Source organism: Falco rusticolus, chromosome 14, assembly GCF_015220075.1.
Source record: "Falco rusticolus isolate bFalRus1 chromosome 14, bFalRus1.pri, whole genome shotgun sequence".
NCBI lineage: Eukaryota > Metazoa > Chordata > Aves > Falconiformes > Falconidae > Falco > Falco rusticolus.
This window is the reverse complement of record NC_051200.1, coordinates 8,448,982-8,466,728: the sequence shown is the minus strand read 5'-3', so window position 1 is coordinate 8,466,728 and position 17,747 is coordinate 8,448,982. Positions and strand designations below refer to the sequence as shown.

The following is a 17,747-nucleotide window of genomic DNA, read 5'->3' as shown; positions in this document are numbered from 1 at the left end:
AAAAGAAATTGCAAAACTCATCTAGTATAAAATACATTGTTTTGTCTTTGTGTTCGTCCTGATGAGAAGAAAGCTCTTAAAACCTTGTAAAGCCAATTATGTTCTATCAAAATGAATTAGAGCAGTTGTTTATAGAATACCTACCGTGAGAATCTGGCTCAGCCTGACAAACTATATTTTTATTATTTTTATTTATTTGCTTTACTGCTTGGTCTGTAGCTGTACAATGATATTGCAATGAAGAGAAAATGCTGACAGGTCATGTTCTGCTTCTATTGGCCGGGCTTCTCTTTTACACTTACATGACAAATATCCTGGCAAAGCTCAGTAACTTTTACTTCATGTTTCCTTTTTCACAGACATTGTTTTATACCTCTTTGGAGCAGCCTTATTAACCTCTGAACTTCTGCAGTGGCATTGAAATGATCAAATGGCTCCTTGCGGTAAGCGTGGCAAAGCTGCCCTTCCTTCACCATCACAAACACTTCATGCCATTTCTTCAGGGAAGCGAAGTACATTTCAGAACATTGTTCTTTGTGTTTGCAAGAATGTGACGTGCCAGTACTTTCCATTTTCACATTTTGCTTCCTACCTGTAACAAAGTATTTCAAAATCCCCTATTTTTAACATTTGCTGTGCTAACTAGTGCAGAAACAGAACAGAACTGTTAATCACTATCCTTTATTAAATTTTAAAACCTTATATACTCTCAAGACCGTGGAGGAAGGTACTTTTATGTATTTTTCATTATTTTATAAGCAAATAGACCAATATTGATTATATTAAATGAAGGTCATTGCAATGTTCAGGTACTCGTTTTCCTCCTGACCTGAACAAGGAAGGGCTCCTTGGTTCACTGCCACCTTGGCGCGGCTCTTCCAGCTTCGCCACCCAGAGCAGTTGTCATTTCTCACAGTCCCAACTAACTAATGCTGCTAATGTAAGAACTGAAGACCAGGACTAATTACCGTGGACTTTTGATAAGATCTGACTCCTGTGTGGCTTAATTGCTTTGGAAAAACAGGCTCTGGCTGTGATTGCACTGCTCAGCAGACTGCAAGACTGAGACCCCCGGGGATGGTACTGATGCAAACTGATACAGCACCCAGCAACTACATGTTGCAAGAGCTGCAGAACTGCTGTTGGGGCAGTTCTAAACAGTGGTATTAACTTTCTTCCTGACTGGACCATGCTTACTGGAAACATACATCTGGTAGAACAGGGCAACGGCAAAAGCAAGCAGTTGGGTTTGCTGGAATGCCAGAGCCAGAAGTCATACCTCCAGCGATGGGATCCACTGTGCTGCAGAAACTGGTCACCTCACCCATCTCACCAGAGGTGATCTAGTAACACTTCTGGCATTAACATGAAAATTTCAAACCCACAGAACCAGCAGAAAATGTGAGTTTTTACCTTGTGGGGAATTTCCACACACGTAAAGAAGCTGTTTTTTCTTTTTCCCCTTTGGAAGAAACCAAGAAAGTTTCCCTACCAACAGAAAACTGAATTTTAATTTTAAAATTATCAAGACAAGGGTTCAGAATCAAGTGAGCTGCAAGAAATGGTATTTTTCTGAGGAACTTTGCACAGCATCCGTTGAATAGTGGACAAACATGACGTGTTCATGCAAGAGCTGTCATTGTGCTATATTGAATCAGTGTTTCTGCTTGGAAGACCCTGGACCCTGACTGCTCTCTTCCTCCTCTCTCTTCTTCTCACTCTCCATATATTTCTTACTGTCCCAGTAACTTTGCAGCCCCCAGCACGAACCTCAAAGCCTGCACAAGAGAAGAGGCATGAAATGCTGCATGGACATAGGGGTTTCTTGCAGATGGTATTTCTAACCTAGCTGTCCTACTGCCCATGGGGTAAGCTACCAGTTGCCCAACTGGGACACAATGAAAAAAGCTACGGTTCTTCTGTCTCTCTCTGAGACAGTTCTCTCACTGAGTTCCCAGGGAGCTGTCACTGCCAGGCTAACAAGCACTGAACATTTATTTCTTGTAACCAGGGCTGTGAGACCTGACAGCTGTTCTGCCATAGTACTCGCATCTATTCAGAGACTGAAATCGGAAAAGCTGCTCAGAGGCTCTCCGTAAGGGCACAGTTCTAACGGCTGCTAAATACTGTGATTTCTGGCACTGAACTACTCTTCCAGGCCCCTGCTCAGTAAAGTATTTCTCACTGAATTAAGAGGAATTTAAGTATGTGCTTACGTGTTTGGATGAACAGAGAAAGCCTGTTGAATTAAAGGAGCTACTGAAAGCAGAGTAGAAGCCCTTAAAAATCACTATTTTTTTTCCCTTAAAAGTATCTGTTATTTATTCCCAAGTCCTTATCTTGTTTATAACAAAGAATGAACAAAATTCCTTTCCCAAGGCTGGACAGTCCTGGAGCATATCCACACCAAACAGGGACAAAAATAAGCTTGATTTTAGGCAGATTAAATAAGCAAATACTTCTTAGTCTGTTGACTTCTTTCTCTCTCTTTTGTCTTTTTTATTCCTCTGTACACAGGAAACCTAAGGTTTTATGGCCTTATCCAAAGTTCTGCTGAATTTGATGGAACTCCTGTTGGCTTGAATGGGTTTTGGAGCAGACCTGTAGGCTGGGTATGGCAATATCTTTATACAGGGTTCTCATCCACTGTCTAGCAAAAGGAATATTAATCATTAAAACACTGGTCCAGCACACAGCCCCCAAGAACCGCCAAGATTCACTCTACTGTTACTCTGTTAATTTAAAATTGCACGGTTTTCTCTCTGAACTTCCTTTAGCAACATAAAATCTGAATAGTTTTCCAATTTCTAGCTCATTTTATATACAACCTACAAACCATAATTGCTTCCGAAGCACATCACACACAAAGGTAAGTACACAAACAGTAGCTTCCAAACCTTGTAACGAACTGCCCTTAAAACGAACATGCCCTGGACCAGAAGCCTCATGTGGCTGCAGTAGGGATGTTTGCTGCTGGGGATGCTGCTGCTGAGGATGCTGCTGCTGGGGATGCTGCTGCTGGGGAAGGCACAGCCGGACCAGCCGGCGGTGCCGAAGGCTGCAGCCGCACAGCGAGATGCAGCACCAAGCACCGTCAGGGCAGTGCCTCTTCCCCGACAAATCCAGCTCAATAAGGACACAGCTTGCGTGAGACAGTGGAAAGCAAACTGGCCTTATGCCCTTCTATTTCACCTAATGAGGTTCACCTGAATGAGCTAGAACGTTTTTGCCACCGAAGCCCTGACCCAGCTGCCACCACGAGGGACCCCGCTGGAGGGTGGCTATGGAGGTAATTTCCACAGTGGGACAAGCTCCCGGTCCCTGTGCCACCCATGTCCCACCGATGGACACGTTGCAGTGTTTGACAGCATTTTTGCAGACCCTTAAGTGCTACCTATGGCAACACTTGGCCTCCAGCATGTCATACTGCTGTCACATGAAAGTGAGCCAACGAGAGGCCTCCTGAGCTCAGGTCCCCACCCCCATCCTAAAAGCAGAGGGGTACAGGCGGTTCCGATTCACGTATATATTGTCGCAGTACTCAATACACACTTTGAAATCTTAAAGCAGATTGTGACTTGTCATCTATAACTAAAAGATACTGATACACAGACACACAATGTGCTTTTGCAAAATGACAGAAAAACTGTTCTTTTCATGTTACCTCAATGCAAACATGACTGCATTTTGCTTTTGAATAGCTACTGCTCTACGAGACATATTATCAACAGGTAAATGAATTTGCTACCCATTGGGAATAAAAAGAAGCAGACCAACCTGCGTATGGGTTATTTTTCTTTTGTTTTTGGAGTTTGCATGCTTAATACAGAACTAGTAGGTTTAAAATCTCACTGAACATTCTATGTGAATTAACCAGATTCTAGAGTAATCCTAGAGTGGAAAGGAAAAATAATGAAAAGTACAGCTTTTCATTTGAACATATGCAGCTCTTTTCATGCAGGGTTTTCTTTTAGGTTTTTTTCCTTTTTTTAAATTACACTTTGCATTAAAGAACATAGCCGGTGTAAACACAGTCTGTAACACTTATAAAACAGTGCAAATTTTGTAAATTTCTGGGAGGAGCTTGAAATACATATATTTATAATGGAGTAAAATCACTTTCTTTCTCAGTAGAAAAATATGTATATTAAACACCTATATGTTTGGAACTTAACTTCACGAAAGAGCAATTTATAATCCTATACTGTGTAATAAATTAATATCTGTTCTAGATTTCCATTTACGGTGTGTGTCAAATGCATAATGATGCTAAAAAAACCCAAGAGAAACATGTATTAGTTAGAACCCAATGAAAATCTTACAGATAATAACTGGTGTAAGAGGGCACAGAATAAAGAACGGGGGAAAGAAGCAATGGAAAAATACTGACCTCTATGAATTATTGCACATTTGAGATCATTCTCATGGCCTTTGGGCCAATTCTGGATACTTTTAAGTCTTAGGTCAGTGTTTGTTTCCATTTAACTGTAGGGTACAATTTAGGAACCACTGCAAAATGTCAAGGAACTTGTTTGCTGATGAAACCACAGGCAGCTGAGTGCAGAGTGCTAACTTTTATTCATGCAATCAAAGAGAACAACACTAAAAACATACGGAAATACAGGCAAGGTTGCCTGCCCTAAAAATGTTTTTTGGAACTTGCTCCAGCAGATCTTACTGAGACAAAACTCTCATGTCCACTGTGTTTCCATTAAAGCTGTGCCAAAACCTGCAAAACTGGCTTCTGCCTTCAATACTTAGAGCTTTTTCCTTGAATACTGTTGTCTCCATGGTCTGACTCTGCAACCCTTAATCAACTGAGTATGGAAATCTCCACGAAATATACTGGTCCGAAGAAAACTCAGCTCACTGAGTAGTAATGCTTGATGCCGAGCACCTGTATAACACATCTCATCCACGAGCAGCAAGAATGCCTTCCATGAAAGATAAACGACAGTATCCTATTTGACTGATGGGAGCACTCATGTAAGTGAGAAATGCAAGACCTTGCCAGCTGCTCAGAAATATCACTTTTCACTAGTTGCACTGACAGCAGAAATATTCCTGCTTCAACTGTATTTAAAAGGTACATAAACTGACAGGTAGGTAAGCAGAGAGAGAACTGTCTCAGGTGATTATCACTGCAATTGAAGTCAGACTACTAGTAAATCTGAATAATTTAGCACTTTGCCTCTGAATATTGCTGTAGTAATTAGTTTCTATTGCTGATGTTCTCACAAAAAGGTTAATTTCAAATTGTAATTACTGATTTTGGGAAAAAAATCCTATGTAAAATGACATTGCCTGTACTACAAATCTTAAAAGAGCTCAAGAGATCTTAAGAAATTTCAAACTAATGAATTGACTAACAGATAGACTTAAATTGTTTAAAAAAAGTCATTAAAAATCTGCAAAAAATTGTGAAATAACCTACAATTGACAGAAAAAGTGTTTAAAATCCTCCTAAACGTCTTCCAGTATTCTAGTAAGTTGTTTAATAAAACCACGTTGCTAACCATTGACTAGGAATACAACATGCCTCAATAATAAAATGAAGAGATGCGGATGTGAGCAGGTGATTTATTCTGCGGTAACTGTTACTATGCACTTTATTGACAAAGCTTCCTCTGCATTGTTTCAGCTGGTCATCTTCTAAAATGTTTTTGCAAGACTATGTTACTGGGAAGGTTTCCTCCTCCTTCCTTTTGAGAATGATTCACCCCTTGTGGTCTATGCAGGAGATAATCATTTTTGTAGCATGATTAGAATTTCAAACCGTACTGAAGTCTATATGAAAAACCCAACAACTTCCATGTATTTCAAATACTATTACTTAAATATGTAAGGATGTTGGAGATCATATACAGTCACCTTTTATCCATCCCAGATTGTAAACCTACTGTAAAAGGATGGGATATGTTTTTTCTATCCCCCCTCCATTTTAAAGAAGCAATAAAACTGTACATTAAAAGACAGGAAGGACATTACTGAGTTACAAAAGAATGCCCCCTTTGTCAATAATTTGTAAATGTAAACAAAAAAGTTCAAGTAGAAAAGCAAACAAGTGTGCCGCCACTTCGAGTACGTTTTCTCACCCCATGGGGTTAGGGCAATGTTCGTTAAAAATGTCTTCATGACGGTCATGAAGCATCTCAAGAGTCCTGATCTTCACTACCAAATATCACTGGTGAAGCTAAGCTCCTTCGCTGATAAAGGTAGCAATGGGTTGTTCCTGTGGAACTCCTGGGGATCCTTCATGGCATTGTTAAGAGGTAGCTGTCCGTTTAGTAGTGTCAAAGGTATGTTACAGTATGTGTGATGGTTGCTTATGGAAGCTACCGGCAACGTTGCTGCTGACACATCGTATTCATATCCTCTGCAATAATGTCTCATATGCACAGAGTCTGCTTGATGGTAATCAGTTAAACCAGCCCGCGATTCTACCAACGTGGCAGAAGTGCCCGTGACAGCAAGCGAGGGTACAGTCTGGAGGTCTCCGAAAAGGCCCTGCTCTGCAGAATCCAGGACCTGATGTCGAGACACCACCTCCTTTTTCTTCCCTGGCATTTCAAAGACTAGGCGCTTCCAAAATTTAGAATTCAGTTTGCTGCTTTTTGGTCCTTTCCACTTGACCACTGAGAGAAGTTTGATGGTGTGCTTTAAAGATTCCACTTCATGATAATTCACTTTCCCTTTTAATTCAGTACACTCAATCAAAATAACTTTGATTTCTCCACTGACTAGCATGTTATGGAGTCTGTTTTCCATCTCAAAAATACTCCATCCTCTCCTGAGAACATAGTCTGGAGTTAACACGATAATGAGTCTTCTGCTTTGTTCAACACATCTTGTGAGATCTTCAATGTAGGCTACAAATTACAGAAAGAGAGAAAGAGTAAAGAATAAAGAAGTCTATTGTATGAAAACATCAGGCTTGCAATCAAGTATAACAAAATCCTACAGCTTACTGATCCACACCATTTAAGATAAGGGGCATTTCACAATATACTCCAACAAAAATAGGATTGTGTACCACACCATATTTCTATTGATGGAGTACATATAGAAAACTCCATAATAATATCCTCTTCCTTTACTGTTTTCCCCTGTTATCTCAACAGAATGCCATTTATATAGTAATCTCACTGTGCAGATGAAGTAGTGACTAAAAAATACACGGTTCACTTACTGAAAAAATATCGGCCAAGATCAATGTAATGTTCGTGTAATTTTTAACATTAACGCTGGTTATGATTAACATCAAATTAAGGGAAGCACACTCTGGGAAGCAGTTCTTGTGTTTTGGATGCAGGGACATGAGGGTGCTGCAGGGTGTGTGAACTGTAACTTGCAAGAGCTCAAAACCAAATCAGCCTTCATCACATGCAGAACTTGTGCTATTGCATAGAAGCATCATGGTAGCTCCTTCTTCTTTATCTATTGACCACAAAGCACAATAACATTCTTTGTGGCCCAAGGGTCTGTTTTAATATCACAAACCTGTGCTTCTATGTACCCCGAAGTATTAACAGAAACTTCACAAGTGACAGGAACAAATGAAAAATTTAAACATATTGGAGGTGTTTATTTGTTGAGACATCAGTGACAAAGAAAATAGTATTCTTCTTTTATTCATGCATGCCAAGTAGTTGCAAATGGTCAGCGTAAGCAGAAATGCCAGCCCCATCGTTAGCTCCATGATGTCAGCTCACAAAATATTCTTGAAGTTGGGCTTGGATCCCTGAGTTTCACTTGTCCCAGGGATGGCAGGGAAGAGAGGACAATTACACTGGTCTGACATGGAACAGGATGGGAAAGAGATCCACTTACAAACCTGATCCAAAACCCATCCAAATGAACAGACTTCAACAAATTTCAATGGGTTTTGGGTCAAGACCAGAAAAATAAAATCACTTGGAAAAAAACCCACTAAGGTCAGAAAACTGTTCATTGGTTGCATAGCATTACGAGTGCAAGCTTAGAGACAGCATATATATATATATATATATATGTATAATCTTTTTTTTTTAAACTACATGAACCTCTTGACCATGCTACTTGGAACGTGCCGCCTGACAACAGAGGAGAAGCATGTGTTATAAATGAAGACTTGGACACAAGAGCTGCACAGAACATATCTTTACTCAGCACAGGGCAGGGCCTCTCTTACACACACTGCCCTCTAGCAGGAACAACAATTACAAATAACATCATTAATCAACAGCTGTTACTGCAAGACTCATTTTTATAGTCCCAGGCACCATACCACAGCATGCTTGTTCACACCACTTCCAGTAAAGTAAATAGCTACAAAATAGGCCAACAGGAACATTCTAAAATAGCTTATTTTCAAGAGATTGAAGGCATAGTTAGCATCAAATCTGCCTTTACTGATGTTTTATTTCACCACTTAGCAGCAAGAAGAATTTCTTTCACAAATGGAAAAAAGAGGCAATTGCAAACATCCCACAGACACACAAAAATTTAAGACATACACATACATTACAAATGTCTATGCAACAATCCTGACTTTTAGTTAATGTCTTATGACTCTTTAATCATGCAGCATTTACAGTTTGCTTTGCTTGGGTTTTTTTCTTCCTTAAAATATTTTATGAGGAAACCCCCCACATTGCTCTGTGTAAAACAGTTACTCATTAATGAAAAAAATTCAACACTAAAATCCATGGGAGAGGCAGCGGAGAGGGGAGAGAGTCAGCAACAATGAGAAAATGATAAGCAGAACTGGTGAAACAAAACTTAAGGAAAGGTAGAAATGTTCAATACAATGGAAAGAGATTATCCCAATGTATCAACAGCTCAGACTCTTCATTTTCTTCCTTTCTTTCTGCTCCCAAAAAGAAAGAATTTAGGTGGGAAGCTTCATCATTAGAGGTTGAATCTGCAAGATACAGTAAAACAACAAACTATCATGCATCTTTCCTGAGACATATTCATCCCTCCTTCAAACAACTCAGAACACTGCTATGTACAGACAGTTCTCTGCAGGACACAATACCGGTCAGTACCAATATCCGGGTTAGTGCTCAGCACAGCCATGCATATCCTATATGAATCCAATTAAAAACAAAACAAAACAGAAACCAACAAAACAAACAAATATTCACTCCACTTTCATCCCTTCAAAGATCCAGCGGCAATAATTTCAATAGCGCCAACCCAGCAATAATCCATTATACCATCTCAATCAAACCCCCCAGACTTTGCTTTAATCAAACAGGGAAGGAGGTGGGAAGACAGGAAGAATTCCCTATTTTCTCAGGTGGATACTTCTCCCCTCCGTGCCTCTCCCATACTTTGGCATGCCCACCTTACTGGATACTGCAGTAAGTTAGAGCTCTGTCTACAGAAGCTAACCAGACACCGTCACAAAATGACACACTAGGTCGCTCCTTCAGATTCCAAATTTGCAGCTGGTTTACTGAGAGACATGGCCAATGTACAGGGTGCCTGTTGGTGCACTGAGGATAAAATACACCATATTATAGGAAAGTGGAAACCCAAATGAAAAGGCAAATGCATTTTCCAGCCATGTGGTCCAGAAGTACTTAGTACTCCCCGTAACTTCAGCTTCAGACTGCTAATAAAGGTAGGTGACAAACTCCCTGGAGCATGTGGATTTCTGTGAGCAAAAGCATGGGATTCCTGTCTTTGGAAATTCAAGTTTTATTTTTCCCAGTGGTACCAGGCTGACTGCATAAACTTGTGAGTTGCTAAATCACCCGCTGTTCTTTCTCTTCTGAATTTGAGACTGCTCAAAATATGGCAGGTTTGGTTGTCTGTCTTATTCAGCCCATTAGAAGGTATTAAATCCGAGCAATCTATATTGCAGTGTAGAATGGAGAAAGGGTTGTTTTCACCTTTCTGGTGAGTTAAGAAGTGATTGTCAGGCATTGACTCTGTTCCACTTTCAAGAAAAAAACTGAGCAGGGATTTCACAAATGGCATCACCAACTAGGATGAACTGTAAGATTCCAGCCCAACGTATTTCCATCAGGTAAACATAATTTTGCTGAAACTTCACTTTTTCTGCAGGAGATGTCAACTTCAATGATGTTTCATTTGGCGGGGGGGCAGGGAAATTGTCTTGACAAGATCAGTATGGAATTATTCATTTTTAATTCCCAAGACTGTGTTTTATCATAAACTCAAATGTAAATATGAAATGTCAGCATTAGAATTAACTGACTTGATTTTATTGAAAACAAAACAAAACAAAACACCATTTTAAATTTTGACCCTTTTTTCCTCCCTTGAAACACCACTTTGCAATATGGCACAAAAACTGTTTGCAAAACATTAGCATTTCCCATAGGTCAAAAAAAATAGAATTTGGGTAGCTCTGTCATTGACTTACTTACATCATGTCCAATGCAATGCCCAAGGAGGTATGCACAGCAAGAACTTTTCAACCCATAAACAAACATAGTTTTTGCATGGTTACCCTTTATAATGAAGACAAATCACCTGACAGCAAATACGTGCTCACCAAACACCGTCAACATGTAACGATGCCGAACTATAGTTTGAAGCACTGAAGAAGAGAAGTCCAAGTTGTGCATCCCACTTGCAATTAAATCAAGCATAACTGCCTATTGAATCTTGAATGAGCTGCACTAACCACAAGCTGGAAGGAAACCCAGACAATCTAATATGTAAGCAGACTAAGAGCAAGGAAATTAATGAACACCATGGACACAGAGTTGCTTACACAAAGAAATGACTGACTAAAGCAGATTCAGATGATTTGCAGAAACAGTTGAGGGAGAGGGAAAGAACACCAGAAATCATATAAAGTCCCGCAGATGTTTTTGGGAACCATGGTCTGCAGCACCACAAGAACCAACGAGCATCTACCATCAACCCCATACTGGCTGGTTCCTGGCACTCTGAAAATAACCAGCCTTTCTGCGTTTGGCAATGTGACCATCACTTGACAAAGTTATTCATAGAAGAGTAACTCAGTCCTGGTTTCCTAACTGAATAGTTCCCAAACCCTAACTGATTACTTTAGTATAACAAAAATGATTGCATGTCTTGTTTTTTCTATTTGTTAAATATCTGTTGGTTCTGTTAGCTCAGACCAGAACGGCAATGTAGCCAGAACTGCCAAAACACCAAGTGGAGTGACGGCCCCTCCCCAGAGAGCTCCCAGTCCCAGTATAAGCTAAGGGACAGCTGAGAAGTTCAACATAAAGAAACAAAGCAGATGAGCTAGGCACACTGCCCTCTCAGCATGGCACTCCCTTGGCCATCACCAGACTTTCTGTATTTGACATCACAAAGGAAGGAGGGATTAAGGAGAAGGAAAAGATGCCAGCTCTGGGGATGTCTCCTAATGGCAGCTCTAGGGATGTCTTGCAGATCAAAGTGTCTGAAGTGGGTGATTTTGGTGAAATTGTTTTAGCAATAGATTTTGGAATAAAAATTCTAAATAGCTAGAAACAAAGATTCAGACTCATACAGGTTAGAAGGGGGCTCTGGTGGTCTCCAGGTCAACACCTCACCCAAAGCAGGACGAGCTAAGATTGCTCAGGGCCTTGCTGAGTTCAGTTTTGAGGACCTCCAAGGTTGGTTGGAAGCTTCTTGTCAGTGTCTCTGGGTTCTGTTCCAGTGTCTGACCACCCTCCCGATGAAGAAAATTTTCCGAATGTTTAAATGGAATTTTCAGTGTTGCAAGTCATACCTGTGGCCTCTTGTTCAACGACTGTGCATCTCTGAGACAAGTCTGTCTCCATCTTTGTGCTTTCCACTGGAAAGACAACAATAAGATTCCTCCCTGGGCTTTGTTCTTGTTGGCCTTTTCTTCAAGAAATATAGTTCTTTTGGGCCCTCCTCTTATACTGTGTGGTCCAGTTCCCTGTTCACCTTGGTGGCCTTCAGCAGGCTGTTACAAGGTAGCCAGCCTTTCTAGCTTTCGTTCATATTTATTCCGCTTTCAACTGCCATTCCTCTGTATCCTTGCTACTCCTGCCAATGCCTGGGATTAAGTCTCAGATTCCTATAGAGTACACAACCAGGGACTTCTGAAAGGAATTTGTGGAGCTGAGTATTGCTGTTCCACATAAATGGTGTCCCATCCCTAACTAATGCTCCTTGGGAACTGCAGGCACACAGTCCAACTGGGTTTTCTTCATCCAGGAACCCAGGGAGCTGGAATTCACCAGGCAAAACCCACACAGATGGGCAGACAAAACTACAAAGTGCCAGAGCTGCAATATTGACTGTTGGGTGCTTTTTATCACATGCCTTAGGTGCTCTCCTGTCGTGCTGACAATCTCTCATTTTTCAGGTAAAAGCAAAGATTTTTATTCCATCGCTGTTGTGACTGATCTCTATAGCCTGGGCTGAGCTGAACTGTTGGTGTTTTTTCAATCCTGTCAAGATCAAATCCACATATGCTTAGAGAGCAACTAGATGATGCTCTAATAGATTTGTATTACTGGTATTAAAAATCCAACTTGACAGTTTTGACCTCTTCACTTTCAGGGTTTAAAATAATTTGCAGTAACCATGTGCAAAAAATATCTTCCTCTGATGTAGTCCCAATTTTAGAAGGGTCAAGTGCAAATAGATCTTTCTCTCTGTAGACACATTGTCCTTAGCAAGACAGAAAGTGGCTCAGGTAAAAACATAACTATTCCTGTTTCCCCCCTACCCCCCGCAACTACTTGGTCTCCTCAGGTGAATCAGAAAGCTCACAGGGCTTGAGCGTGCTTGCTGTGGGAAAGGGCTTGTTAAAAAAGCCCTGGAAACTAATAGGGTGTAAAAAATTCTAACTGCTAAAGAACTTCACTAACAACTGCAACCACGTCTTAGGCATCACAGCTTCATACAGGCTAACATGCTCAATTATGCCTCTAGTTACCTAGGCAGGAAGGTATACGTGCTGTCAGCTTCGATAGAATGAAGAATACTCACTCTGTTAAGACCAAAGAATATTCTTTTAAGAAAGAAGAGCTGCTGTAGCACTTCCTACAACGTGCGACTCAAATCCTGGGTTACAAACTTGGTATTCCTGCTTACCCAGCACACCGCATGACACGTCTCCCTGCTGTGTCGCCCCTCGTCTTCCAGCCTGCATGGCGGCAGGGGCTTCTGCATGAGCAAGAACACAGAAGCGGTGGCTGCTTGAGCCACGTTTCCACCTTGCCATTTCAGGGACCCGGCTCCATCTGTGCTGCTCTCAGGCAGCACCAAGAGAGTCACTTCACGGTGGTTCTCCCACTAGGACAAAACGCTCCACTGGGATAACAGTTCTATCCTGGCAGAGCACAGAAACTACTGCAAAACGTGACTCAGCCCCATCTGACCTGAGCTCTGGATGCCAGGGATCTGTTTCCCAATGGTGAAGAGGTGGCCTCAGTCCCCACAGCCATCACCCCTGTCCTCCTGGGGACAGCAACAATCACTCCATGGGCATCCCTGAATCAGACGGCCCTCAGCGCAGAGCTGGAATGCAGGGCTTGGATGTGCAGTAGGAAGGAGTTCCTCACTGGGTGCGCACGTCCCAGCTAAGGTGCATCTGGCTGCAATCTCTCAGCTGCACAGGACATGCAAAGCCTATCACAGTTTTTCCCCAGATGTTAGAGATGAATCAGCTGGGCAAAACCACAATCAAACCTGCCCCTGAGTTTTTCTGAAATCAGCTTTTTAGTTTGTTCAGAGGCGTGTGCGAGAAAGTTAAAGAAATACTATTTAACAAATCTATTTTTTGCTTGCTCTCAAATCCAAGTAGCAGCTGTACGTACTGCTTCATGCCAGGAAGGAAGCACAATAATACACACCCTCCTGTGGCAGCACCTTAAAATTGCAGAGATTATATAAAACAACCAGCCTTACAACACGCACCTTCTTTGCTGCCCTAGTGGAATGGCACACATTTAAGTACACAAGACACAGAAGAAAACACACGAGAATGGAGAGTGGGAAAGCATTACATTACACCCAGTTATTTACATCAAAAGATGAAGAAATACAGTACGTGTGAGAATAAATATTTCCTACAACAAAAAATAACTGATCAAACCCCCATTTTTCTATAGAAATCTACCTTGAAGAGCCATGTATTTTGTCATATCTGCCGCATTTTGAGAGAGTCACTCTAAAATACATTATGTTTAGCTCTGAAGTTTCTAGCAGGTCCATACCACATCGCACTGCCTGCTCTCTTCAGTAGGCACTGCAAGTCTTTGTAAGACTGGTGAGCATTAGCAGAACACAGCCACTTCTCCAGAGCACACCGAGATATTACAAATACAGAGCCTGAGTCTTCCCTGCTTCCCCATCACCTCTCCCTCCCTCTTGCCCCTCGAAATAAAGTGCCTTCACCCCCATCTTTTTCAAAGCTAAAGCATGAAAATCACATTCATTCCAGTTCCACGTTTTATTCTGCATTGTCATTATGTCTGATTAAGCGTTCTTGAAGCGCCATGTGTTAGCATCAGGCCCTTTCATAATACTGAAGAAGTGAGTTTGAGAGGAAAAAAAAAAAAGCTATTAAATCTGTGAATGTTCATAAATGACAACTGACATTTTCAGGTACCCTACATTTTCAGGAGAGGCTTAATGAATACCCAAAGTGATGACAAGTATTTGCTGAGCGTCTGACTGACAAAAATAGACAAAAATTAAATACCATGATGGCTGGTACAGCAATTGGGAAGAAAAATCTCATTTCAGATTAATCTGTGCTTCAGTATAGTTATCACTGAAGGACTAGCTTTATACTCTTCAATTCACTGGTATAATTGCTATGTATAAGCACTATATTGCTGGATATGAAACAACTATTTACAACAGTTCTGTGATTTTTACTACAAAAAAAAGATGTATTTTCTCCTAACAATATCTAAAAAATCAGTACTACTTGCTTGTACTGTCAGAAATAAGAAGACTGTGAGCCATGTCCCCTTTCTGGAATATGTCACTAAGGGAGTAAAACTCATATCTTGCCGGGGCAGGGCAAAAGGAAGAGGGAAGCAGCTCTAACACAGGAGCTGCAAATGCACATGATAAATTCAAGCCACTACATGGGACTTTGCATGATCTCTGACTCCAGGATTCAGAGCTCTGTTTCCAGCTCCCTTGAATGTCAGAGAAGTAGGCTCCAGCTCCCGGGGCAGGCACGGGGGTTTGGCAGCAGCAAGGCAGCAGTTTCAATTCTTTTGGCAGGCAGGTTGCTAATGCAGCCATGTTCTAGCTGTTTCATGTTTAGGGACATCTGTTCCAGCACAGGCATTGCTTCATTTTCGTGTTCGTATTTCCTATGCAGTAGCATATACAGAGAGAAGTTCATATTCCCTTCTAATGTTTTTCATGGAGGTGATTTGCAGACAGAATTGGTAAAAAAAGCCTATTTTATACAAGGGTAGCATTTCAAATAAATGTGATATTAAAGCAAACATACTGTGCATTCAAAATTCATAAACATGTTGCATATGATTCCTGGTCTCGTTTGACTTCTCCAAAAATAAATCTGGAAGAAGAGATACCATAACTACAGCTAGGAAGGCATTAACTATCGGTACAGACATCCAAAGGTGCTGCTAAATCTTCAGGCATGGCAGCAAAACTGATTTGAAATGGACAACTGTATTTCACCATCAGCATGGAAACCAGCATCAGCTTACTGGGCTGTACATAGTCCTCTGAAGAATTAGTATTACTTACACAATACCAACACTGCTCAGAAATGCAATACTTGATCAAAACTCTAATGAAAAAAATTGCACTTATACCATTAACTGGGAAACTATTGTAGCTGATTTATGAAACTACAAGGTCAGGGAAAAAAACCCCCAAAAGACAAGGGAAAGATGACATTTACTTGTAAAGCTGCTGTGGACAAACATATAATTACCGGGGAAAAAAATAACAATCCCATTTTCAATGTTAAAACAAACACTATAAAATCTGTTTGGGAAGTTTCCTACTTAGCTACCTGTGTCTGACGTAGAGATTTTGGACTACAGTGTTGCTTGCAGTGCTGCAGCATTCCCTGTAGGAAGGTCCAGCTCCTGCCTCCACTGAAATCAATGGCAATTCCCTCTGATTTCAGTGGTGCAGGAACAAGCTCTAACCTAGAGCTCAAATTTGCAGTACTGAGAAAACTTTTCCAGTCCTCACAACCACTTTACAATGACAGGTTTCCCGTATCTACTACTTATCGCACAGTCCAGGTCTTCATGACATATCAGAGGGAATTAAAACTGAAAGGTCAGAAATACTTACTTCCACTAGGGATCAGGTCCCTATCTGGAATGAAGAGCTTATATCCATAGTGCTTTTCTAGAACATCTGGCAGAATTTCAAGTGCAAACTGCTCCTCTTCGTTATTATCACAATCTAACGCATCAGGATCTACTTTGGTGTATGAAAGATATGCATCATACTCCTTGTTGTCTGTAAGAAAACAAATTCACGTTCAGCCTGCTGTTTGCAAGACCATTATAAAGAATACAGGAAAGTACTAGGAAATCGTATTATTCCTTGAAATGATCAAGCATTTCCCAACAAAACTGGGATTTTTCACAGGAACATATAATCTGGCTTCCACAGAGAAATTTTTCAGATCCAGACAAAGGACATCCTTTTAGTTTTCTTCTGCATGTTGAGCTAGTTAGTAGCTCCGCTTCATGTGGTCACTGTATACATTTCACATCTGAAAAGATCGCGGGAAAAATTTTGATACAAATACTAAAGCTGGAACTTTTTATTTTAATCCTTTACATATGGCTAATGGAAATCTTTCAACTCCTATGCCTCGAGAGTGCTATGATTATGTGGAAGTTCTGAGCTTGGAACAGATTTTGACCCTGGAAAGTTTTAAGCAGGGAAAACTTTCTTGCACTAATAATTGTGAGAAAATACATGACTTAACCCAAATTAAAATCAATTACGCAGAAAGCAATGACAAAACAAACAGTCCAAAGCATTTTTTTCCAAAAATCTTGCAGTTTTTTAAACCAATATCTTAATTTCAGAGGTCGCTTGATCCAGGACATTTTTAATACTTGGGGCGCACAGAATGACAAGAGAGAAATAACTCCAAGAGCAAACGGGGCACAGGGGGAGACTTGCCCTGCTTTCTGCCTGCAGCTCAGGGGTGGAGGCGAAGCCTCATCGAAAGGTGGGGGCAGGCGGTGGGTGACAGAGGGTCCCAGGCAACACCACGTGAGGACAGCAGGGCTGCAACACAGTGGTTTAGCTAGAAAGGGCATCACACCTCCTGCTCCCCCTGCACAGCACTGGGGCTTGTCTCCAGCTCTCTGCATCTGAAACATGGAGCGAAGAGCTGGTGACTGTGCCAGGAACAGAAGTGACACCACTATCAAGCTTGGGATCCATGCTGGGATCAGACTTCGTGACATTTCTCTTTACTATTCCTCTACAGTAATGAAAAATAGTATATTGAAAAAGTCAATCTTCAGCAATTCCGTCTCTAGGGAAGAGCACAGCAGCCATAATTTACAGAAAATGAAAAATAAAATAGTTAATGCTGTGAGTTAATAGTTAATGTGCAAAACTGCATGAATGGAGGATTGCTGGGTACCAATTATCTGTAAAGAATAGCACACATGAAAGATAATTAAAGCAGTTAAAAATAATCAATGTAGTCTGATAAAAAGAAAAAATAGCTAATCACAATACAATACATTCCTTGATGACCTTGAAACGATGGTTACTTTCTTTAATTCTTGACACAAAGCCAGGCCCATGAGGGT

The 17,747-nt window shown here is 41.0% G+C and overlaps 1 protein-coding gene across 1 annotated transcript in view; it reads right to left on the bottom strand.

The window, feature by feature from the left end:
* Positions 1-3,270: 3,270 nt before the first annotated feature.
* The window catches only part of IL1RAPL2 (interleukin 1 receptor accessory protein like 2), a 392,948-nt gene continuing 378,471 nt past the window's right edge, over positions 3,271-17,747 (bottom strand). Inside the window, exons 10-11 of the mRNA XM_037408547.1 lie at positions 16,255-16,425; positions 3,271-6,869 (exon numbers count right to left, since the gene is read on the bottom strand). Of these exons, the coding sequence (XP_037264444.1) occupies positions 6,172-6,869; positions 16,255-16,425 (869 nt within the window). The 3' untranslated portion in view covers positions 3,271-6,171. The remainder of the gene's footprint in view (positions 6,870-16,254; positions 16,426-17,747) is intronic.